Raw genomic sequence first — 24,805 nt, forward strand, 5'->3', positions numbered from 1 at the left:
AAAATTGGGGTGTAGTATTGCTCATGCTAATATACCTGAAAATATTAATTGGCTATATTGAGGGTTATAGTATTAAAACCTTTTTGCGTCATCACCTGGGGGAGCTATATATGTTGGTACCTCGTATACTTGCTGATTACTTCTATGGCAGCTTTTCTCTTTGGATCCAGTACGTCACATGAGTATTATGAGTGACGAGTGTTTGGTACTTTTCTATCGTATTAAATATTTTGCAGTATGAATTTTAATTATCTGTTCTAATAAAAATTATATTTTTTATAAGACTATTTGCCTTTTTATCATCACTTTTCTATGACTCTATAGAATACCACACATTCATACCTGAAGGGGCCTAATAAATGTTTTGTTCTATAATTATTAAATACACCTTGATACTATGCATCTCCATTGGAATTGTGTTCCTCCTTTGAAACCTTTTCATTAAAATGGTCCCTTGACAATAGGCTGATAGTACTAGGACCATCTGCAGTGAACTGTAATCTGGGGGGAACCCAGTGTCAAAATTTCCCACTGAAGACAATGGGATAGTCATTGTAATTACATACATTTTAAGTACTCCAGAGTGAGAAATTCTCTTCTGTAGTCGCTCTCTGCTCAGACAATTAGATGAGGGTTCTGAACCCAACTACGAACTCAGTAATCCCCTAAAAATAGGTTATATTCACTACTATATAAAGGACTACAGCTTTTTTTTTTCTCTTTTTAGGTGTAACACAGTGTATGAAAGGATTGGAAGTGAACTCTGTAACTTGTTTCCATCTTGTGTTTACAGATGAAATTATGGACCAGTCTATAGCAATCCAGGACACACTGAACGAAGGAGAGTACTGCACTGTAGTATCCTTTATAGTACACTACTAATATTGAAGCCAGTTTGTTTTCGTCATCTCATGCTCACGATTGATCTGTGTTGTATAAAGCTATATTAAATTGCTTGCAGCCTGTTAATGGTGTTTAGGCCCCCTTCACATGTCTGTTTTTCATGTCTGTGTGCGGTACGTTTTTTAAGGACCACAAACACGGACACACGCACACCCATTGTATTCAGTGGTAGTATGCATAGGTCAGGTTTTTCACATGGACCATATCCGTTTTTAATCAGCAGCATGGACCGCAAAACATCCCATACACATGCACATTGATGACACACGGATGACATCCATGTGTCATCAACGTCACACATACCAGCACCTGGGAAAGAGGTATAGTTCGTTGTTCTGCCCTCTGAATAGGGCAAATGTGTTTGTATTATGTGCTGGTTTAGTTATAGCACCATCTAGTGGTGGCTGAATTTATAGCTGTGCCTGAAATAGCATTTACAGCCTGTATCTTTAACAGAAGCAATGCTTGTGGGATTGAAGCAATGCATTGTGGGAATGGAGCAATGTATTCTGGGATGAAGAAGATGCCATTTTATTCTGTGTATTTCATAAGGACACACGTGTTTATCTGTCCTCCTGTAACTCTCTACTTGAGTTCGTTATCCGGGTAAAGCATATCTGGTAAGATTAACATCTTTTCTTGCAATGCAGTTTTGTTTAGAAATGTTATTAACTGTATGGCAGCCAGTGCACTGCAGATGTAATTAGACACCTGTGTGTTTCTATGTAAAGTTTTCATCACACTGTTATACTTCCTGTAATTGTGTCAGCTCTGTGATCATCTGCCCAATACCCATGTCATTTGTATTCTTTATAGTTTTACCTCATGTTCTATACTCTTCACCAATAAACAAGTTAGACTACAGAGAACGGTATGCATATTTGGAAGACAGAGCAGTGGTTTATGCTGTATGCTAGAGTGCACACCGTGTCAACGTGTATGAAGGCAGACGATTCGTGCTGTTCTAAAGCTCTGGGTGCTGAAGACATCTCTGATCATTATTACCTGGTCTCCCTGAGCTCAGCGCGACCAGGCGACAATGGTGGGAGATGTATTTAGCACCTGCTGTGTACATCGTGTGTAAAATTAAGAATTAAATAAAAAAAACTGGTGTGGTCTCCTGCCTAATTTTGATTACCTGCAGAGAGAAAGCCCACAGCTGTGGGCTGATGTTACTAATCTGGGAAAAGGAACAATATCCAAAAAGGTTCCCAGGCTATTAATAACAGCTCACAGCTGTTTGCTTAGCCTTTACTGGTTAGTTTACGAGGAACATCAGAAAAAATAAAGAGGGTCCCCCCATAAATTCTAACCAGCAAAGGCTAAACAGACAGATATGGGTTGATATTAAAGCCACCACGGCTACATGGCTCTATATGGATATACAAATCATGCCGTCTTCTATCGCATGATGGATTGTGAAGGATATGATGTCTCCTGTAGTATGAGACTGTCTTCCATGGTTTCCCCCATACAGCGTAGAGCTTAAATTGGAACTTGAATACTTGCCAAAATGCTTTCTAGAACAAGGGGGATCCAAAATATGTGACCCTGTTGTGTCAATTCACCTTAGTTTTAATTTTGTTCACTTACTGATCCAAAAGAATAGGAAATGACAGTAATTGTGTATCCACTTTCCATCTATTAGTTTATTCTCTATTTATTTCACTTTTTTCAGATCAATCACAATTACACAGTTATTCTTTTGAAGTGAATGGAAACATTTTGCAATGCACAGAAAAGCTTCAACTATGTGCTGCTGTGTAAATGGAATGTAAGTAGACGGAGTAAAAGATGCTCCAGCACTTACCAGTGGCGTAACTTAAAACCGATGGGCACTAATGCAACATTTCTAACAAGGCCATAACTGTCACAAGGTTTTTTTTTATTGGTCTTCACATATAAGCTAAAGGGACCTTTGGAACACCCCTAGACTCTAGAACCCAGGTGCATTTGCAAACCACTGAACCTACTATAGCTATAGCACTATCTCCATCAGATATCTTCAGACACTTCATAGAGCTGTTTATTGTGGGCTGGAGTGGAAGAATCAGACTCCCACCGCTTGAATATCTATGGCCCATGTTCGGAAAAGGGAATAAATATTCTAAGCTTAGAAAACCCCATTAACATCCCCATTAACACTCTAAAGACATACTAATAGACAATCGAGATTGTGAGCCCCAATGGGGACAGTGTGGACAAAGTCTGTAAAATGCTGAGGAATTAATGAGTAAAGTAAATAAATAAAACATCAAAATAGTAACATGAATTATCCTCATTATACTCCTTAATCTATTCTATCATGCGGTTCAAGGAGTCTTAATGAACCCTCACAGCAATGAAAGCAGACTCATGGGACTGGTAAAGAACAAGGAAACTGCAGCGTAAGCATAAAGAAAAACAACAAAATGTAGCATTTATGAAGAATTTTGCCGGCATCAAAAATTACAAAAGACCATCCTAAGTAAAATGTTCACTTAAAGAGTAACCATTGTTTTAATTTTTATTTCATAAATCAATACTACACATGAAAATAAGCAACTGTGTAATATATCTTATTAGAGAAATCTACTTTCTCTGCCTAAATTGTTCAGTCATTATCAAAATTCTTAAACCTGAAGTAAAAGCTTGCATTTTCAAAAGGGTAGCAGGAAAAACTGAACCACATACCGTAATTTGTTGTACAATTCCTCCTGAGTACACCGACACCCCATATGTGGTGGAAAACTAGAGTTTGGGTGGACGACAGGGCTTGAAAGGAGCAGCATTCAACTTTTGTAGCGCAAAATAGATACCATGTCATGTTTTCAGAGCCCCTGATGTGCCTAAACAGTGGAAACCCCACAAAAGTGACCTCATTTTGGAAACAACACGCCTCATAAAATTTATCTAGAGGTGTGGTGAGCATCTTGAAGCTGCAGAATTTTATAACTTTGAGCCATGAAAATAAAAATTTCACACATAAATGTTGCTTTAACCCAAAATATTTTTGTTTTCACATGTGAAATAAGAGAAAATAGACAATAGAATTTGTTGTGCAATTTTTCCTGAGCACACCGATCAAAACTACTGTGTGGAATCATAGCAAAGCTTGGATAGGAAAGAGCACCATTTGACTTTTGGAGCGCTAAATTGGATGGAATATATAGCGAATGCCATGTTGCGTTTGCAGAGGGCCAGATGTGCCTAAACAGTGCAAACCCCCAAAATGACCCCATTTTGGAAATTATGCCCCTCAAGAAACTTTTCTAGAGGTGTGGTGAGCACCGTGAACCCACAGATGCTTCACAGAATTTTATAACATTGAGCCGTGAATTAGGAAAAATACATTTTTCCAGCAAAAATGTTGTTTCTTTCCCAAATTTTTCATTTCCAACAGGAAAAACAGGAGAAAATGGACCATACAATTTGTTGTGCAATTTCTCCTGCGCACACCGAAACCCCACAAATTAGCCCCTGAGGGGCCAGAACAGCAGAATTCCTCCATAAATGACCCCATTTTACAAACTACATCTTTCAATGAATTCATCTAAGTGTGCAGTGATCATATTGACAAAGTAGGTGTGTCACAGAATTTCATATAATTGGACAGTGAAGAAAAAATAATTACTTTGTCACCACAAAAATATTTTTTTTTATGGATTTGAGAGCACAGAGTTTGCTGGATTTCTTTTTGGGGGCAAGGAACTATATATAGCGCTTTGCTTTTCCAGAGCCTTTGTTCTACCAGTAATATGGAAACCCTCTATATTTCCATTGACAGATGATTATCCTGAGTGGGGGATTTTTTTTGTTGATTGTGTTATTTTATATAACATTTTGAATCACTTTTATCCTGTGCTCTGTGCTGAGCACCTAGATCAGGGTTTCCATTTAAATCCCCAAATGTTTTGATTCAGATGAAACCTCTGAGGGATCCATTCACTATAATGAGGCAGTAGCGTTCCATTCCAGATTCGGCGACATCAAATATGTGTACTTTCTTTTGTTTATCTTTGTTTTTAAATACTATACCTATTTATTGATATCCTATTATGTACATTTTTTTTACTTATTTTATGATAGTTTTTTTAATATATATATATATATATATATATATATATATATATATATATACACTCACTGGCCACTTTATTAGGTACACCTGTCCAACTGTGTGTTAAGACTTAATTTCTAATCAGCCAATCACATGGCGGCAACTCAGTGCATTTAGGCATGTAGACATGGTCAAGACAATCTCCTGCAGTTCAAACCGAGCATCAGTATGGGGAAGAAAGGTGATTTGAGTGCCTTTGAACGTGGCATGATTGTTGGTGCCAGAAGGGCTGGTCTGAGAATTTCAGAAACTGCTGATCTACTGGGATTTTCACGCACAACCATCTCTAGGGTTTACAGAGAATGGTCCGAAAAAGAAAAAAAATCCAGTGAGCGGCAGTTCTGTGGCCGGAAATGCCATGTTGATGCCAGAGGTCAGAGGAGAATGGGCAGACTGGTTCGAGCTGATAGAAAGGCAACAGTGACTCAAATTGCCACCCGTTACAACCAAGGTAGGCAGAAGAGCATCTCTGAACGCACAGTGCGTCGAACTTTGAGGCAGATGGGCTACAGCAGCAGAAGACCACACTGGGTACCACTCCTCTCAGCTAAGAACAGGAAACTGAGGCTACAATTTGCACAAGCTCATCGAAATTGGACAGTAGAAGATTGGAAAAACGTTGCCTGGTCTGATGAGTCTCGATTTCTGCTGCGACATTCGGATGGTAGGGTCAGAATTTGGCGTAAACAACATGAAAGCATGGATCCATCCTGCCTTGTATCAACGGTTCAGGCTGGTGGTGGTGGTGTCATGGTGTGGGGAATTTTTTCTGGGCACTCTTTGGGCCCCTTGGTACCAATTGAGCATCGTTGCAACGCCACAGCCTACCTGAGTATTGTTGCTGACCATGTCCATCCCTTTATGACCACAATGTACCCAACATCTGATGGCTACTTTCAGCAGGATAATGCGCCATGTCATAAAGCTCGAATCATCTCAGATTGGTTTCTTGAACATGACAATGAGTTTACTGTACTCAAATGGCCTCCTCAGTCACCAGATCTCAATCCAATAGAGCATCTTTGGGATGTGGTGGAACGGGAGATTCGCATCAGGGATGTGCAGCCGACAAATCTGCGCCAACTGTGTGATGCCATCATGTCAATATGGTCCAAAATCTCTGAGGAATGCTTCCAGCACCTTGTTGAATCTCTGCCACGAAGAATTGAGGCAGTTCTGAAGGCAAAAGGGGGTCCAACCCCTTACTAGCATGGTGTACCTAATAAAGTGGCCAGTGAGTGTATATATATATATATATATATATATATATATATATATAATACAGCCTCTGGCAAAACTTAAGAGACCACCACATCAAAACCCTGTCATGGGCAGCCCAGTCTCCAGACCTGGACCCCATTGAAAACCTTTGGAATGTAATCAAGAGGATGATGGACAGTCACATACCATCAAACAAAGAAGAACTTTAAAAATCATGGCTATTCCACAGAATATTGATTTATGAACTCTTCCTGAGTTAAAACATTAGTTTTGCTGTTTCTAAATGATTATGAACTTGATTCCTGGACTCCTCTGTCCGACACAATGTTCTCAGGAATCCCGTGCAACCGAACCACTTGTTGAAAAAACAAGGGCACCAACTCAGAAGAAGATGGCAACTTTGGGAGTGGTACAAGATGGACCATCTTAGAAAATCTATCACAGATCACCCAGATAACAGTCATTCTCAGAGACAGGAAGATCTGAAATAAAATCCATTGAGATATGAGTCCATGGCCTCCTGGGCACCAGCAGGGGCATCAACAACCCACTAGAATGAGAACAGGGCTTGGACCGAGAACAAGTCCCACAGGTCTGCACAAAATTCCTGACATCATGAGATAAGGCAAGCCACCAAAAAGACCGACTCACCAAATCTCTGGTACCAAAAGTACCAGGATAACCAACCAACGCGGAGCAATGAATTTCAGACATTACTCTTTTCCTCCACTGGTCAGGGACATACAATTTTCCCATAGGGCAATGTTCAGGTTTGTCCTCCTGAAATTCCTCCAGAGCACGTCTCAAATCGGGTGAGATGGCGGAAAGAACTACACCCTCATTTAGAATGGTAGTAGGCTCGGTCACATCAAGAGAATCCGCAAAAAAACTCCTAGAAAGAGCGTCCGCCTTAACATTCTTAGTGCCCAGAAGAAAAGAGACCACAAAATTAAAACGCGTGAAAAACAAAGCCCACCTAGCCTGTCTAGGATTCAAGTGTTTGGCTGATTCAAGATAAATCAAATTCTTGTGGTCGGTGAGGACCACAACTTGATGTCTAGCTCCCTCCAACCAATGTCTCCACTCTTCAAATGCCCATTTCATGGCCAACAATTCCCGTTTCCCCACGTCATAGTTATGTTCAGATGGGGAGAATTTTCGAGAAAAGAAGGCACAGGGATTCATCTTAGAAGTCACCGGATCTCTTTGGGACAAAACGGCTCCTGCACCAATCTCAGAAGCATCTACCTCCACCTGAAATGGGAGTGAGGCATCAGGTTGCCGTAGAACCGGAGCAGAAGTGAATCTCCGCTTAAGCTCCTGAAATGCCGAAACTGCCTCTGGAGACCAATTCACCACATCAGCGCCCTTTTTAGGCAAATCAGTCAGTGGTTTAACAATACCAGAAAAATTGCTTATAAATTTACAGTAGAAATTAGCAAAACCCAAAAACTTCTGGAGAGCCTTCAAAGAAGTGGGCTGAACCCAATCATAAATGGCCTGAATCTTGGCAGGGTCCTGTTATGATGAGTCACCGAAGGAGGAAAAAACAAAATACCAGCTAAGTCCAGAAAAACCAAAGAGGTTGGCAGCTATCGGATGGCAGACTCCTGAACCTATCCACAACAACTAGCAGTAGCCGTGGGGGGTTCCTACGGTGCCCTAGACCCCTCGATCACAGCCGGAGAACTACATAGCCTAAAGACAGAAAGGGGAAAAACTAAACTGCCCCAGAGCAGCCCCCAAAGCAATAAGCAGCCCCCAACATATAATGACGGTGAAGCAAGATGAAAACACTAACACAGATAGAAAGATAGGTTGAGCAAATGATGGGGCCCAAGCTAACTACATAGGACAGGATAGGAAAGCTGCTGTCTGCCATCCGCAAAAACCCTATCAAAATGAGCCAACTGACTGATAGGAAAAACAGGCCCTGAAGTCGCTAGGCTTCAAAAGACTATATCAGCACTCAGGTATATTCTGAAGACAGAGCAAAATATCAGCAGATCAGAGACAAAAAAGGAATCCAGCTCACCCCCGGCCGGGGATGGCAGAACTCCCAAAAAACAAGGCAAAACAAAAACAAAACTGAAGAGTACAAAGCAGAGCAGAAAAACTTAGCTTTGAGATGCAGGAATCAGACTGGTCTCCAGGAATCCAGCAGGAAAATCACCAGCCAGGAAGAAGGGCGTCGGCAGCCTTATATCCAGTCCTCAATTCCAGCCACCCAGTCATCATCCAGCTGCCCAGGTGTTTGGTAATCAGTCTCACTACCTTCTTTCACTAGAGGAGGGAGTTCATCAGACCTCAATGGTGAGGGGAAAAATGAACTCACAACAGGGTCCATTTCAATAGCCGACGGGGACAAAATGAATCCCAAAAATGAAATCCTCTGTACACCAAAGAGGCACTTTGATCCCTTAACATACAGAGAATTTTCCCTCAAAATCCGGAACACAGTCCAGACATGTTCCACATGAGAATCCCAATCACTGGAAAAGATCAAAATATCATCCAGATAAATGATCAAAAACTTATCCACAAAGTTCCGGAAAATATTGTTCATAAAAGATTGGAAGACAGAAGGGGCATTAGTGAGCCCAAAAGGCATCACCAGGTACTCAAAATGTCCCTCCGGAGTATTAAACGCCATCTTCCATTCATCCCCGTGCTTGATGCGAATAAGATTATACGCCCCCCTGAGGTCAAGCTTGCTAAACCAACAGGCACTTTTAACTCTGGAAAATAAATCAGAAATCAGGGGTAAAGGGGACTGATATTTAACAGTGATTTTGTTAAGGGAACGATAGTCAATACATGGCCTTAATGAACCATCTTTCTTGGCCACAAAAAAAAAACGGCACCTAAAGGTGAAGAGGATGGTCTAATATGACCTTTCTCCAACGACTCCTTGATATAAGATTGCATAGCATCATGTTCGGGTACCGATAAGTTGAAAAGCCGACCCTTGGGAAATTTACACCCGGGCATTAACTCAATTGCACAGTCATAACTCCTATGAGGAGGCAATGACGCAGACTTACTCTCACTGACTACATCAGAAAAATCAGCCAAATAGTCAGGAATATCATGAGACTGGGAAGAGGTGGAGAAAACAGGAGTGTCATTAAGGACACATTGACAACCCCAACTCACCACAGACACAGATTTCCAATCAAAAACAGGATTATGAGTTTGCAACCAAGGGAAACCCAGAACAATAGTATCATGCAAATTGTGCAACACCAAAAATTTACAATTTTCTTGGTGGTCCGGGGCGACCCGCTTTATCACCTGGATCCAAAACTGGGGTTTATTCTCCGCCAAGGGAGTAGCATCAATACCCCTCAAAGGGATAGGAGTCCACAGGGGTATCATGGGAAAACCACAACGTTTAGCAAAGTCCAAATCCATCAGATTCAAAGCTGCTCCTGAATCAACAAAAGACTTAGCGGAAAATGAAAACAAGGAGCAGATTAGGGTAATCGCCAAAAGGAACTTGGGCTGTACACTGACCACCACAAATGTGTGAGCAAAATGCTTTCTCGTTTAGGGCAGACAGCAATAGTATGAGATGCATCCCCGCAGAAAAAACACGACTTATAACACCTTCTAAACTCCTGACGTTGCGCCCTAGACAAAACCCTATTACATTGCATGGGTTCAGAAGTTCGCTCGAAAGGCATCAACGCCTCTCGTGTAGTTTTAAGTTCACGTAAACGCCGATCAATTTGAATGGCCAATGACATAGAGTCGTCAAGACCAGAGGGAACAGGAAATCCCACCATAACATCTTTTACGGTTTCTGCCTAACCCTTCCGAAAGAGAGCTGCCAATGCACTATCATTCCATGTAGTAAGGACCGCCCACTTTTGGAATTTTTGACAATATAACTCTGCAGAATCCTGACCCTGGTTCAATGCCAATAAAGTTTTCTCAGCTTGATCAATAGCTTTAGGTTCAGCATACAACAACCCCAAGGCTTGAAAAAACACGTCCACATTAGCCAGAATAGGATCTCCAGGTGTCAAAGAAAAGGCCTAATCCTGGGGATCGCCACGTAGCAGGGAGATGACAATTTTAAACTGCTGCACAGAGCTCCCCGATGAGTTAGGTTTCAAAGCCAAAAATTATTTACAATTATTCTTAAAATTCAAAAACTTAGACCGATCCCCAGAAAATACATCATAAGTAGGGATTTTTGGTTCAACGGCAGATGATTGAGCAAGATAGGCAGAAATTCCCCGCACTTCAGCAGCGAGCTGCTCAACAGATGAGACAATTGCTTAGTCTCCATTTAGACAAAAAATATCCTCCTACAGCCCCAGAAAAAAATATATATATGAAGAAAAAAAAAATTCTGACACTTTTTTTGTTTTTTTTTTAATTCTTTCCTTCTTTAGAGTACCCTAGAGTCTACAGTTATGCTGGTGATTCTGTTATGAATGGTTCACCGAGGAGGATAGCAGGCCCAGGCTAAGCCACAGAAAACCAGAGAGGTTGGTAACTAAGCGGATGCAGACCCCTGATCCTGTCCACACAAATAGCAGTAGCCGTGGAGCATACCTACGATGATCCTAGACGCCTCGGCACAGCCGGAGAGCTAACTAAGCCTAAAGCAAGAAAGTGGAAATCTAAACTGCCCCGGAGCAGACCCCAAAGGAATAGATTGCCCCCAAACATATATTGTCGGTGAGACAAGATGAAAACACAAACGCAGGCAGAAAAATAGACTGAGCAAACGATGGGGCCTACACTGTCTAGACAGGACAGGAAAGGAAAGACACTGTCTGCAATCATGCAAAAAACCCTGCAAAAAAGTCCATCACGTCTGATGCACAAAAACACTGAAGTCGCACGACTACGTCCCCACTAAACCAATATAAAAGGGGACAAAACAAACTGGCACATGCAGTAACATATGGGCGGTGATTCAGCACAGCCCCAGCCGGAGCTAGCTGACCCACACAAAGCAGAGATAAACACAACCAGATCAAATGCAAACAGAATAGCAAATGTTCACTTAGCTGAACATGCAGGGAAAGAGCAGGAGACATCAGACCTCAGGAGGCACAAGAAGAAAATCACCAGCAGGGATAGAGGGAGTCAGCTGTCTTAAATCCCAATCAGAAACCCCAGATCTCCAATCGTCTTCCTCATTATCAGGTGACAAGCCTCTGTCAATCAGATCAGCTTCACACCTCCAGTAACCACCAGAGGGATCCCAGAAAGAGAACCCTCAATCTGACCAGCTCCACTATCTTCAGTAATCACCAGAGGGAAGCCAGGGAGAGAATACACAACAGGGGGGATTCATTTCTGTCATGTGCTCTGTGCTCCTTTCAGGGGGGCAGACAATGGCTGGGAACTTATTTTCCCGAAGATGCTAGATTTCTCCCACCATGTCAGTGTCAGCTGAGGTGTTGTCAAGTGGGAAAACTTGCTCATAGCAACCAATCACAGCTCAGCTACTTTTAGCCAGCTCTGGTGAAATGAGAGATGCTTAGTGATTGGTTGCAAGGAAAACTGGTTGCTATGAGCAACAATCATAGCTCAGCTTCTTTTGAACATCTCTGGTAAAATCAAAGATGCTTCTTGATTGGTTGGTGATACGCACACATACATACATTCACTTTTTTATATATATATATATATATATATATATATATATATATATATATATATATATCCTCCTGTATATAGTATATACCTGTAAGTCATCTCCCCCTGTATATAGTATATACCTGTATGTCATCTCCCCTGTATATAGTATATACCTGTTTGTCATCTCCCCTGTATATAGTATATACCTGTATGACATCTCCCCCTGTATATTGTATATACCTGTATGTCATCGCCAGGTTCCCTCCCATCTGTACACAGTGGAAACGCAGTGTCCCCGAAGCACAGAGCATTTCAGGGCGGCAGCTTCGCCCCCTGAGTGTAATACTATTTAGTTAGGAGTAGTAAATCAGGACTAATTTAGAGTGGCATTAGTTGTAGCTGTATAAATAAGTTTAAAGTGAACTAGGCATTTTCTGGTTGGCGCTGTTACACCGATTAAAATGATACCTTTGTTGGAGAAATCCGTCCTGTGTTTCTTTTTTTAATCTGTGTTTGAATTTTTAAGTTAATGAGATGCTTCATGCCAGACAAAGAGTAGTTCCTGATTCTGGACTCCTCCTGCACTCTGTGTCAAAGGGTGGTCTGTGTCGGCATAGTAAGAAATTGTATTAATTACAGGTTTACAGAAGAATGATAACACCAAAGAAATGAGAATAATAGGCCTCAGTTACCACAACTGTCTACAAGGAAAACTGTTGCTCATAGCAACCAATCACAGCTCAGCTTTCATCTGTTAAACTGCTCTGGTGAAATTAAAGATGCTTAGTGATTGATTGCTATGGACAATGCAGGCAGTGTAACCTGTTGTGGTCAAGAAGATGTGCCTATGAAAAATATGTATATTAGATATTATACTGTGTGTATATATACACTGTGTGTATATATATATATATATATATATATATATATATGTATGTATGTATATATTGGATTAGATATTTATTATACAGGGCTTTGCGTGTGGAGTGGGTGGGGCTATGTGGATTGGGCGTGGCTTGACACACACACATACATTCAGTTTTATATATATAGAAGAGTGGAAAAATATTGCAATGCTGGAATGATTGGTATATTGGTATTGGTTGGAAAATAAGGTGCTAGATTATCTATTCATATAGGCTCAGGAATTTTATCCCTCCCCCAACTATTATTAGTGATAATGTTTTACCTACTTGATAATGCTACTTTCAAAATATACCAAAGGTTGGAAATAATGGGTTTAGAATTGAGAATTGTTGGAGGACATAATAATTGATTGTGATTATTAGGAAAACTATTTAGGATAGATTCAATATGAAAATGTCATAGTTGTGACAAGAAGTTTGTGGTGTTCTCCATTTTAAGCTGGCAAACCCTGCACACAGTGCGTTTTTGCTACTTTTTTTCAGAAATGGGCTAAAAATGCTAGGGAATCCTTATGTCAGCTAATTCAATGAGAATCTTGAAGTGCTTTGCACGTGATCAGTAATTATCCTTTGAGTATTTCAGTCTAGATTTTTGTGCAGGATGTCAATTCTTTGTGTGGATTTTTAGAGATTTTCACCCATTGACTTTTATGGACTCAGTCAATTCTGCAGCTAAAAACGCAGGTGTAAAAATGTTTGCAGATTTGCTGAGTTTTTACAGACTTCCGATGGTTAAACACCGCTTTAGCAGTTCTGATCGGCGGTAATGTTTCCGCCGGTAGATCGTTACTGCCATCAGCTGTGATTACTGACCAGCAGTACAAAGATTACCACAAGTCAGCAGATACTACTACTCCCATGTGGCTACGTGTATGCTGTCCCTGTTGACAGTGATAGCAGGAGCCGCTGATGAGAGAAGTAATCTTAAAAAGAAAAAAAATTAAATAAAACATTTAAAATAGTTAAATATATATTCAAACAAAAATAAAAAAAAAACATTCTCCTCACCTAACGCCAAAACCCCAATGCCATTGTCTCCTATACAAATCAAAAATAATAAACAACCATATACTCTCCAGTCCGCCATAGTCTACGTAATTCAGAAAATTCAGAAAATTAGGAAGGGGAAAGGGAAAGTTGTGCTCACCAAAATAGTCCTGTAAGCCGGTCGTGCCTAGGGATCAAATGGCTGACCACCATGTGTTGCAAACATGAAGAGAGAAGGAAGATCCGGCACTGGAGACTTAATAAAATCCACGATAAGTTTTATTCACATAATTTCATGATAAAACCATAAAGGGGAAAACAGACCCCCCACGCCTGACGCGTTTCGAACCTTACACCAGGTTCTTCCTCAGAGACATGATTACATACGTAATTCAGAGTGTCCCACGGCGATCTCACTTGTAGAACAATCACATTGAGATACGTGACTGCTCTAAACGGCCATCAGCAAATACTGACATGATCATCATTGCTCCTGCAGTGATCTCTCTCACAGCACCACCGCTGTGAACTTTTCCACTGCAGCTCAGCACTACACACTGCAGGAGCAATTACACACTCCTGTGTCAGTGTGTAGCCAGCTGTCCTTGAAAGCAGTCACAACAGTGACTGCTCTCAAAGTAATTAGGATCGTCGTGCCACATTATGGATTATTATCTTCTTGGTGGACAGGTGATGAATATTTTTGTTTATTATTTTAATTCATTTACAGGAGACGTTGGCTTCAGTGGATTAGGCGTTTGGCGAGTATGGTTTAATTTAGATTCAATAAAGGAGTCTGTGTCATTATTTCAAATAAAGGACATTATTCTGGATGTGTGTGTTTTTTATAATAGGGCTATAGTGTTAGTAATGGGGGTGTTTTATAGACACCTCTCCATTACTAACCTTTGAGCTTGATGTCTCCTGACAATACAAAGGTGACATCAACACCCCCAACTATCACCCCATTTGCCACCACACCAGGACAAGTGGGAAGAGCAAGGCTAAGTGCAAGTGGGAGGAGCAAGGATAAGTGCCAGAATTGGTACACTTTATGGATGCACCATTTCTGGGGCAGCTGGGAGCTGATGTTTTTAGTCTGGGAGTGGACCAATAACCATGCTCTCTTCCTAGGCTATTAATATCAGCCCAAAGCTGTCTGCCTAGCCCTTGCTGGTTAGATTTTATAGGAGGACCCTACATCAATTTTTCTGGGGTCAGCCTATAAACTAGCCAGTAAAGGCTAAGCAAACAGCCGTGAGCTGATATTAATTGCCTGTGCATTAACATACCAGGCAACCGCCCCCTCCATGTATTGGTAGGCTGTGAGCAGTTGTTTCATCGGTATTCTTGCACCTGTGTTGCCATCTTATTTATATGGGTCCACTGCATCCTGATAGTGCATTTGTCTGGAGGCCTGAATGGGTAAACCTTTTTGCTCTTTTGCTGTTTTCTACAGCCTATGTAGGTTCATTCTGTTAACGCTCCTACATAGACTGGTGACAGTGTGTGTGTGTGTGTGTGTGTGTTTATCTAACTGTTTACTTCACAGTTTAGTAATGAGGGTGCCTGGCTGACACCTCTTCATTACTAATCCTAGGGCTTGGTATCAGCAACAGCTGCTGACACCAAGCACTAATCCCATTAACCTGATGCCACTGCATCAGAATTAAAAAGCCGTTGAACCAAGAAATATCATCACAAAACATTTTTTTCTTAAATATCTTTATTTAGCTCAAAAAAGCATTCATTGCTGTGCAAAAACCCATGCAAAAATGCATACAAAACCACAACAACAATGCACTGAAAACTGCGGCAAACTGTGCGTTTTTGTCCCCGGCGTTCTTACTGCCAAAAGATGCAGAAACCTTGCAGAAATTTCTGGAAGTACTGTAAATACTCAATGTGCACACATACCCTGAGGCTATGCGTTTTCCCCGTGGAAAACAAGCGTTCTGCAAGCGTTTTTTGCTTGCAGAATGCTTGCGCATTCCAAGCAATTAGCATTGCTTGGAATGTGATGGGTAGGATGTTAAAAAAATAAAAAAATAAAACATATAGTTATTCTCACCTTCCGACGGCCCCCGTTCTGCTCTGCAGTGCTCCCGGCATCTTCTGGTCCCAGTAATGCTTTGCGCGAAGGACCTGAGATGATGTCACGCTCGCGAGAACGCAACGTCATCACGTTCATTCGCGCAAAGCATTACTGGGACCGGAAGATGTCGGGAGCGTGGTGAGAGGCGGGAAGGGCCACCGGAGGGTGAGTATATCATAATTTATTTTTATTTTATTTTTTACAAGATTATGGAACCCAGGGCCTGGAGAACAGTCTCATCTCCTCCAGGCCCTGGGTACCATCCGCACATGATCCGCTTACTTTGTGCATTGTGGGCATAGCCACATCTGGAAAGTTAGCTGATCAATGCATTCCTATGGGTCCGGAATCACCGTGATTCCACAAAAAGAATGAGCATGCTGCGGATTTTTCCGCTATGCGATTCCGCAGCGGAAAAATCTGCAGCATTAGCACAGCATTGCGGAATCCCATAGGATGCAGGTTTTTTGCATTTTCGCGACAATTCCGCAGCGGAAAATGCAAAAAAAAACAACGCAACGTGTGCACACAGCCAAAGTGTTCAATCACAGATTCATTCCTCACTTGCGGGTTTTATCCATATTTTTCACAGATAGTACTCGTACCAATTATAGTCTATGAGGCTGTTCACATGTCAGGGTATTTTTGCTGAACTAGTGGTTACAGACTAAACTCACCAATGCAGGAGCCATGAAAGCAAAATCAGAGAGCACTTGGATGCCTTTTTTACTGACTGCATATGAAACTGATCACCAATGGTAAACACTGACACAGTGATAGATGACGCTGATCAAAAGCACTCATGAAATTCGGTCAGTTTTTGCATGCAAGAAAAATCACTGATGTCTGAATGAGGTCTTAGGGGATACCTTAGGCCTCATTCAGAGGTCAATTATTTTCACGCACCTGAAAAAAAAGAACCAAGTTTCATCATTGATTTTCATTAAAGTTTCATCAAATTTTCACTAGAGTGTGGTCCAATTTTTTTTTTTGTTTTTTTCTAGCATGTGGAAAAAAAATTTTCTTCACTATCTCCTGTCTAACAGTCTGTGAAAATCACCTTAAATTCAGAGATCGTATCCGAGTGCTGTCCTAGTTTTTCACAGACCCATAGACTTGAATTCACAATTTTGATCCAACACTCAGATCAAGCTCAAACATGTCTCTGCGATTTTGCACCGACTTCTTGTCCACGGAAAATCATGGCCCCCATTTACTGTTATAGGTTTGAGAGTGACGTGAAAGCATAGGTAACAGTTACAAGCAAAAACTGGATGTCTGAATAAGTCCTAACTAAAGTACATTTCCTTACTTCCAATCTGTTTTGCAATGTATACATGCTTCTGGTTGACATTAGTAGATATTGATTGTAATTTGTCTTCACAGATTGTTTTTATACAAGCACAGAAGAATGGCCATCAGTGCGGAGGATGTGTCATTGGATGCAATCATCCCACTAGTAAAAGAAATTACCATTGAAGAAGGTAAACTTGGTTAAGATCTGTCAAACTGGAATAATCCATGATTGTTTCCTCCATATTTAGTTTAGCAGTTTTTCCATGAAATTTCTTTTTATAGTCCATTGCCTTGCAAACATAAAAATAACAGGCTACAGAGCACAACTATCTCAACGTCGCTGATGAGCCCAGAGGTAATATACAGGTGCTTCTCACAAAATTAGAATATCATCAAAAAGTTAATTATTTCAATTCTTCAACACAAAAATTGAAACTCGTATATTATATAGAGTCATTACAAAAAGAGTAATCTATTTCAAGCGTTTACTTCAGTTAATGTTGATGATTATGGCTTACAGCTAATGAAAACCCAAAAGTCAATATCTAAGTAAATTAGAATATTTTATAACACCAGCTTGAAAAATTAATTCAAAATCCAAAATGTTGGGCTATTGAAAAGTATTGGTCCTTTTGGCAGTGTGGACAGGTGCCACTTCCTGCTGGAGAATGAAATGTCCATCTCCAAAAAGCTTGTCAGCAGAGGGAAGCATGAAGTGCTCTAAAATTTCCTGGTAGACGGCTGCGCTGACTTTGCTCTTGATAGAACACAGTGGACCTACACCAGCAGATGACATGGCTCCCCAAACCATCACTGATTGTGGAAACTTCACACTAGACCTCAAGCAGCTTGGATTGTGTGTCTCTCCACTCTTCCTCCAGACTTCGGGACCTTGATTTCCAAATGAAATGCAAAACTTACTTTCATTTGAAAACAACACCTTGCACCATTGAGCAACAGTCCAGTTCTTTTTCTCCTTGGCCCAGGTAAGACGCCTCTGGCGTTGTCTATTGGACATGAGTGGCTTGACACAAGGAATGTGACACTTGTAGCCCATGTCCTGGATACGTGTGTGTAGTGGCTCTTGAAGCAGTGACTTCAGCAGCAGTCCACTCCTTGTGAATCTCCCCCAAATTTTTAATGGCCTTTTCTTAACAATCTTTTGAAGACTGCGGTTATCCCGGTTGCTTGTGCACCTTTTACTACCACACTTTTTCTTTCAACTCAACTTTCCATTTTTATGCTTGGTTACAGCACTCTGTGAACAGCCAGCTTCTTTAGCAATGACCTTTTGTGGCTTACCCTCCTTCTGGAGTATGTGAATGACTGCCTTCTAGACAGCTGTCAAGTGAGCAGTCTTCCCCATGATTGTGGAGCCTACTGAAACAGACTAAGGGACCTTTTTAAACTCTTAGGAAGCCTTTTCAGGTGTTTTTTGTTAATTATTCTAATTTACTATTCTAATTTACTGAGATAATGACTTTTGGGTTTACATTGGCTGTAATCCATAATCATCAACATTAACAATTTTTTTTAAGCAACTTTGAGCATTTTTTTAAGATCGCTTCTTTTTCCTTCTAGTACCAAAAATAATTTTTTTTTGTGATCGTAGGCTACATTCCCCCGATGAGCTTTTGATGAGTTTTTGATTTTGCAGAATTTCTGCACCTATTATATAAATTTGGTTACTTATATTTTTTCGGGCATTTTAATTGCATTTTTGACATTGCGATTTTTGTCATTTATTGGTATGTCATGTTTTAAACAAAGTTTGTTTTTGACACTTCCAGCCAGGAAGTGTCATTGCATTTGGCTTTGACAAAACTTTGTTGACACAATCATCTGCGTATTACATGTGTTTTTTTATGTGTTTCCTCTCCAGAAATGCACTGAAAACGTGCAATTTTTTACATGTTAATTTTCCACACCTAATGCAAGTTTATGGGAAAAAGCTGCACACTGCCTTATTATATTCAGTTTTAAAAGGGTTCTGCAGTGAAAACATTTTAGCACTGATCCATCAAATAGGACTCCCCTATGGATTCGGGGGCATCCAACCACTGGGACTCGCTGATTGGGGGAACAGGAATTCATCCTTTATGTAGCTGCCAGAAAATGCAGAGCGCAGCAGCCCTATATGGAATGAAGAGCGGCAATTGAACATATGCATAGCAGCTCCATTCTCGAACTGCATATGGACTAGTCTATGTGCAAAGCCCAGTTTGGGTGCCACAAAATATGGATATGCTCCATGCACTCATCCACTTGGAAAACAGCTGCACAAGTTATGTGAGATATGGCACAACTGAGACTAGTCATGTTTCTACTGCAAAACCAGCAAGACAAGTGCATGCTGCATGTGCGGTCCATTATACACACAGACAGCACACTAAAAGAAATTATGTTCATCTGAACTGGTCATAAATGGTTCATGCAGTATTTAATCTCACTGTAGAACATATCACACTGTATAAATCTCACTTTTGACTTGAAATACTTCTTTGGGAGGGTGTAAGGCTATGTGCAAACGTTGCGGATTTGCTGCAGATCCGCAGCGGATTTTCTGCGCGGAATCGCTGCAGATCTGCAAGTGATATACAGTACAATGTAAATCAATGGGAAAAAAAAATAGCTGTGCACATGCTGGGGAAAAATCTGCAGCGGATTATTTTAAGCAGCATATCAATTCTTTTTGCGGATCCTTCTGCCAAGAGATGCAGATTCAGTGTAGAAAATTCTGCACGCACATTTGCAACGTGTGCACATAGCCTTATAGGTTTTCGTTGAAAAGATCCTCAAAATTTTGAATATTTTGTTGCAGGTCTCTACTGCTGCCAGTGGGAAGCAGATATTAGACATACAAGGGAGTATAGAAGAGACATCACTGCTAACTAGTGATACAGGAAATATATCTTAGCACCTGTTAGCCAGTAGATAGAAAAATATTTAGAAATGAGCGTCCTCAGCCTTTGCCTGATGAAGAGACCTGAGTAGTCTGGAAAGCTTGCAGTTTGTTACCTTCTTTTCAGTTTGCCATTAAAAGGTATAAACCACTGAGGACTATCAATTCTAAATATTTTGCTAACTAGTGCTGAGCGAATATGTCTGGATAAGGTGTTATCTGAGCATGCTGCGGTGCTGACCGAATGTCTTCAGCGTACTCGAATAATATGTTCGAGTCCCCGCGCCTGCATATCTCGCGGCTGTTCGACAACAACAACACATGCAGGGACTGTCTGTTTGTTAAGTAATCCCTGCATTTGTTGGTGTTGAACAGACGCGAGACATGCAGGCGCGGGGACTCAAACATATTATTTGAGCACGGCGAAGAAACTTAATTAACATCTGAGCATGTTCGTTCATCACTACTGCTAACACATCTCTAACCTGTGACTCTTTGTAATCATTTGTAGTGACACCATATGAAACATTCCACGTCATTGGTAAGTTATTATAATTTTTGTATCAGTAGTTTTAAAACTAGAATATAGCTATCGCTTAAAACTAATTACGGTAATTGTGTGGAAAAACAAATACTGTATTCATATTATTTCATTTCGTTATATGTGTGGACTTCAGTTGTATTGTCAGGGTTATGCCCATATACAATCACATCATAGCGGAGTATCCTACTGGCACCTCTCACATTGTAGCGGAGTGTAGTACTGGTGCCTTTCACATCATAGCGGAGTATCCTACTGGCACCTCTCACATTGTAGTGGAGTGTAGTACTGGTGCCTTTCACATCATAGCAGAGTATCCTACTGGCACCTCTCATATTGTAGCGGAGTGTACTACTGGTGCCTCTCACATCATAGCGGAGTATCCTACTGGCACCTCTCACATTCTAGCGGAGTGTACTACTGGTGCCTCTCACATCACAGCGGAGTATCCTACTGGCACCTCTCACATTGTAGCGGAGTGTAGTACTGGTGCCTTTCACATCATAGCGGAGTATCCTACTGGCACCTCTCACATTGTAGCGGAGTGTAGTACTGGTGCCTTTCACATCATAGCGGAGTATCCTACTGGCACCTCTCACATTGTAGTGGAGTGTAGTACTGGTGCCTCTCACATCATAGCGGAGTATCCTACTGGCACCTCTCACATTCTAGCGGAGTGTACTACTGGTGCCTCTCACATCATAGCGGAGTATCCTACTGGCACCTCTCACATTGTAGCGGAGTGTAGTACTGGTGCCTTTCACATCATAGCGGAGTATCCTACTGGCACCTCTCACATTGTAGTGGAGTGTAGTACTGGTGCCTTTCACATCATAGCAGAGTATCCTACTGGCACCTCTCACATTGTAGCGGAGTGTACTACTGGTGCCTCTCACATCATAGCGGAGTATCCTACTGGCACCTCTCACATTGTAGCGGAGTGTAGTACTGGTGCCTTTCGCATCATAGCGGAGTATCCTACTGGCACCTCTCACATTGTAGTGGAGTGTAGTACTGGTGCCTTTCGCATCATAGCAGAGTATCCTACTGGCACCTCTCACATTGTAGTGGAGTGTAGTACTGATGCCTTTCACATCATAGCGGAGTATCCTACTGGCACCTCTCACATTGTAGTGGAGTGTAGTACTGGTGCCTTTCACATCATAGCAGAGTATCCTACTGGCACCTCTCACATTGTAGCGGAGTGTACTACTGGTGCCTCTCACATCATAGCGGAGTATCCTACTGGCACCTCTCACATTGTAGCGGAGTGTACTACTGGTGCCTTTCACATCATAGCGGAGTATCCTACTGGCACCTCTCACATTGTAGCGGAGTGTACTACTGGTGCCTCTCACATCATAGCGGAGTATCCTACTGGCACCTCTCACATTGTAGCGGAGTGTACTACTGGTGCCTTTCACATCATAGCGGAGTATCCTACTGGCACCTCTCACATTGTAGCGGAGTGTACTACTGGTGCCTTTCACATCATAGCGGAGTATCCTACTGGCACCTCTCACATTCTAGCGGAGTGTACTACTGGTGCCTTTCACATCATAGCGGAGTATCCTACTGGCACCTCTCACATTCTAGCGGAGTGTACTACTGGCACCTCTCACATTGTAGCGGAGTATCCTACTGGCACATCTCACATCATAGCGGAGTGTACTACTGGCGCCTCTCACATCATAGCGGAGTATCCTACCGGCGCCTCTCACATCATAGCGGAGTGTACTACTGGCGCCTCTCACATCATAGCGGAGTATCCTACCGGCGCCTCTCACATCATAGCGGAGTGTTCTACTGGCGCCTCTCACATCATAGCGGAGTTTTCCACTGGTGCTTCTCACATCATAGTGGAGAGTCCTACTGGCGCCTCTCAAATCATAGTGGAGTATACTACTGGCACCTCTCACATCATAGCGGAGTATCCTACCGGCTCACACTTAAATGTTTCAGATCATCAAACAAATTTAAATCTCAGAGAAAGATAACAAGTAAACACATAATGCAGTTTTTAAATGAAATCATTATTAATAAGGGAAAAAGAAATCCAAACCTACAGGGCCCTGTGTGAAAAATTGATTTCCCCCCACCCCCCACTTAAAACATAAATTAACTGTGGTTTATCACACCTTTTGGAAGCGGAGTTAAAATTCCCTAGCCACACCCAGGCCTGATTACTGACACATCTGTTCTCAATCAAGAGACCACTCAAATAGGACTTTCCTGACAAAGTGAAGTAGACCAAAAAATCCTCAAAAGCTAGACACCATGGCGTGATCCAAAGAAATTCTGAACCGCAGTGATAGCCATTATCCAGAATTGGCGAAAGCATGGAGCAGTGTGGGGGGGGGGATCAATTTTTCACACAGGGCACTGTAGGTTTGGATTTCTTTTTTCTTTAATAATGAAGACCTTTATTTAAAAACTGCATTTCATGTTTACTTTTGTTATCTTTGTCTAATATTTAACCCCTTTCCGACATCAGGCGTAAATTTACGCCAATGTCAGACTCCCTCCCTTTGATGTGGGCTCCGGCAGTGAACCCAAGAACACGAGAAATGGAGACGCTACGGGTATCAGAAAATGGCGCTATATATATATATATATATATAACAAAGTTCGGAATTTTTTTTTCACCTTTCGAAAAGTATATTATTACAGGGTATATAGACTAGTTTCCTTAATATTGCGTTGATCCAGGGAGCTAGTCTGATTGCTGTATGTAGAGTCGGGAAGGAATTTTTTTCCCCAATGTGAAGCTTACTGTTTGCCACTTGGGTATTTTTTGCCTTCCTCTGGATCAACATGTTAGGGCAAGTTAGGACAGGATATGGGTTGAACTAGATGGACTTAAAATCTCCCTTCAACCTTAATAACTATGTTACTTAGTTAAAAAAGAACCTAGACATGTTTGGTGTCTATGAACTTGTAATGACCTGGAGAATCATAATGGCTGGTCGGTGTTAGCATTTAGTGAACCTAGTAAAAAAGCAAAACAAAAAAACAAGTGTGGAATTGCACTTTTTATGCAATTTAACCGCACTTGGAAATTTTTTCCCGTTTCCGAGTACACAACATGGTTAAAACAATGCTGTCGTTCAAAAGTACAACTCGTCCCACAAAAAAACAAGCCCCACATTGCCATTTTGACCAAAAAATAACAAAGTTTTGGCTCTGAGAAGAAGGGGAGCAAAAAATGAAAATGAAAAACCAAAAATACCTCTGATTGTTAAGGGGTTAAATTTGGTGATCTGAAACATTTAAGTGTTAATATGCAAAAGAATAGAAAATCAGGAAGGGGCAAACACTTTTTCACACACTGTATATAGAAAAATAATAAATGTCTGCTATCTTTCCATATATCTCTCAGGCTCCGACATCACGGTGAGGATAAAAACTCCAGACACGGAGCTTGAGATTCGGCTTCCATTTGGTTTCCACACACAGGAATTTCTACATAAAGTCAATCAGTCACTTCAGGGTAAGAGCAAATATTTTGAGGATTTTGCAAAGTTAATGGAAATCCATTCAATAAATATATAACGGTGCTTCTCACAAAATGAGAATATCATCAAAAAGTTAATTTATTTCTGGTCTTCAATATAAAAAGTGAAGCTCATAAATTATATAGAATCATTACAAACAGAGTGATCTATTTCACGTGTTTATTTCTGTTAATTTTGATGATAATGGCTTACAGCCAGTGAAAACCCAAAAGTCATTATCTCAGTAAATTATAATCTATATACAGGGTGGGACGTTTATATGGATACACCTAAATAAAATGGGAATGGTTGGTGACCCAGACCGGCGCACTGAATTTGCAGAATGGGCAAAACAAATTGGAACAGGACCCTCAGTTTATACAGAACATTATGTTCAGTGATGAGGCAAAGTTTTTTGGGTGGGCCATTTATATGGATGCACCTAAATAAAATGGGAATGGTGACAGTTTTCTTGTGTAGGGTGTCTTGGATTGAGATCTGCTGCAAGGACCCGGGTGCTGCGTTCACCAGACATCAACACAATGTCTATCCGCTCCTCATGTGTTCACCTCTGCTTCGTGTCAATGGCCTCACATACATTGCACACACAGCTCTGCTGCAGGGACCCTCTGATCCCATGTATATGGGGATACTATACTTCCCCCAGTGATGTGACATAAGACCCTGCTCTGTGACACCAGCTGACACTTCTACTCTAGCCACAGCCTTGTGTCTGA

The 24,805-nt window shown here is 41.3% G+C and overlaps 1 protein-coding gene across 1 annotated transcript; it reads left to right on the top strand.

Moving 5' to 3' along the window:
• Positions 1-3,216: 3,216 nt before the first annotated feature.
• Positions 3,217-24,126, top strand: LOC141088954 (type II inositol 1,4,5-trisphosphate 5-phosphatase-like). Its single transcript, XM_073575214.1, has 4 exons — positions 3,217-3,290; positions 17,222-17,319; positions 20,545-20,574; positions 23,954-24,126. The coding sequence occupies exons 1-4, from the start codon at positions 3,229-3,231 to the stop codon at positions 24,124-24,126; spliced, it is 363 nt and encodes a 120-aa protein (XP_073431315.1). The 5' UTR covers positions 3,217-3,228.
• Positions 24,127-24,805: the final 679 nt, after the last annotated feature.

The sequence above is a fragment of the Dendrobates tinctorius genome, unplaced genomic scaffold (assembly GCF_039654945.1).
Source record: "Dendrobates tinctorius isolate UK_male_01 unplaced genomic scaffold, ASM3965494v1 ptg000007l, whole genome shotgun sequence".
NCBI lineage: Eukaryota > Metazoa > Chordata > Amphibia > Anura > Dendrobatidae > Dendrobates > Dendrobates tinctorius.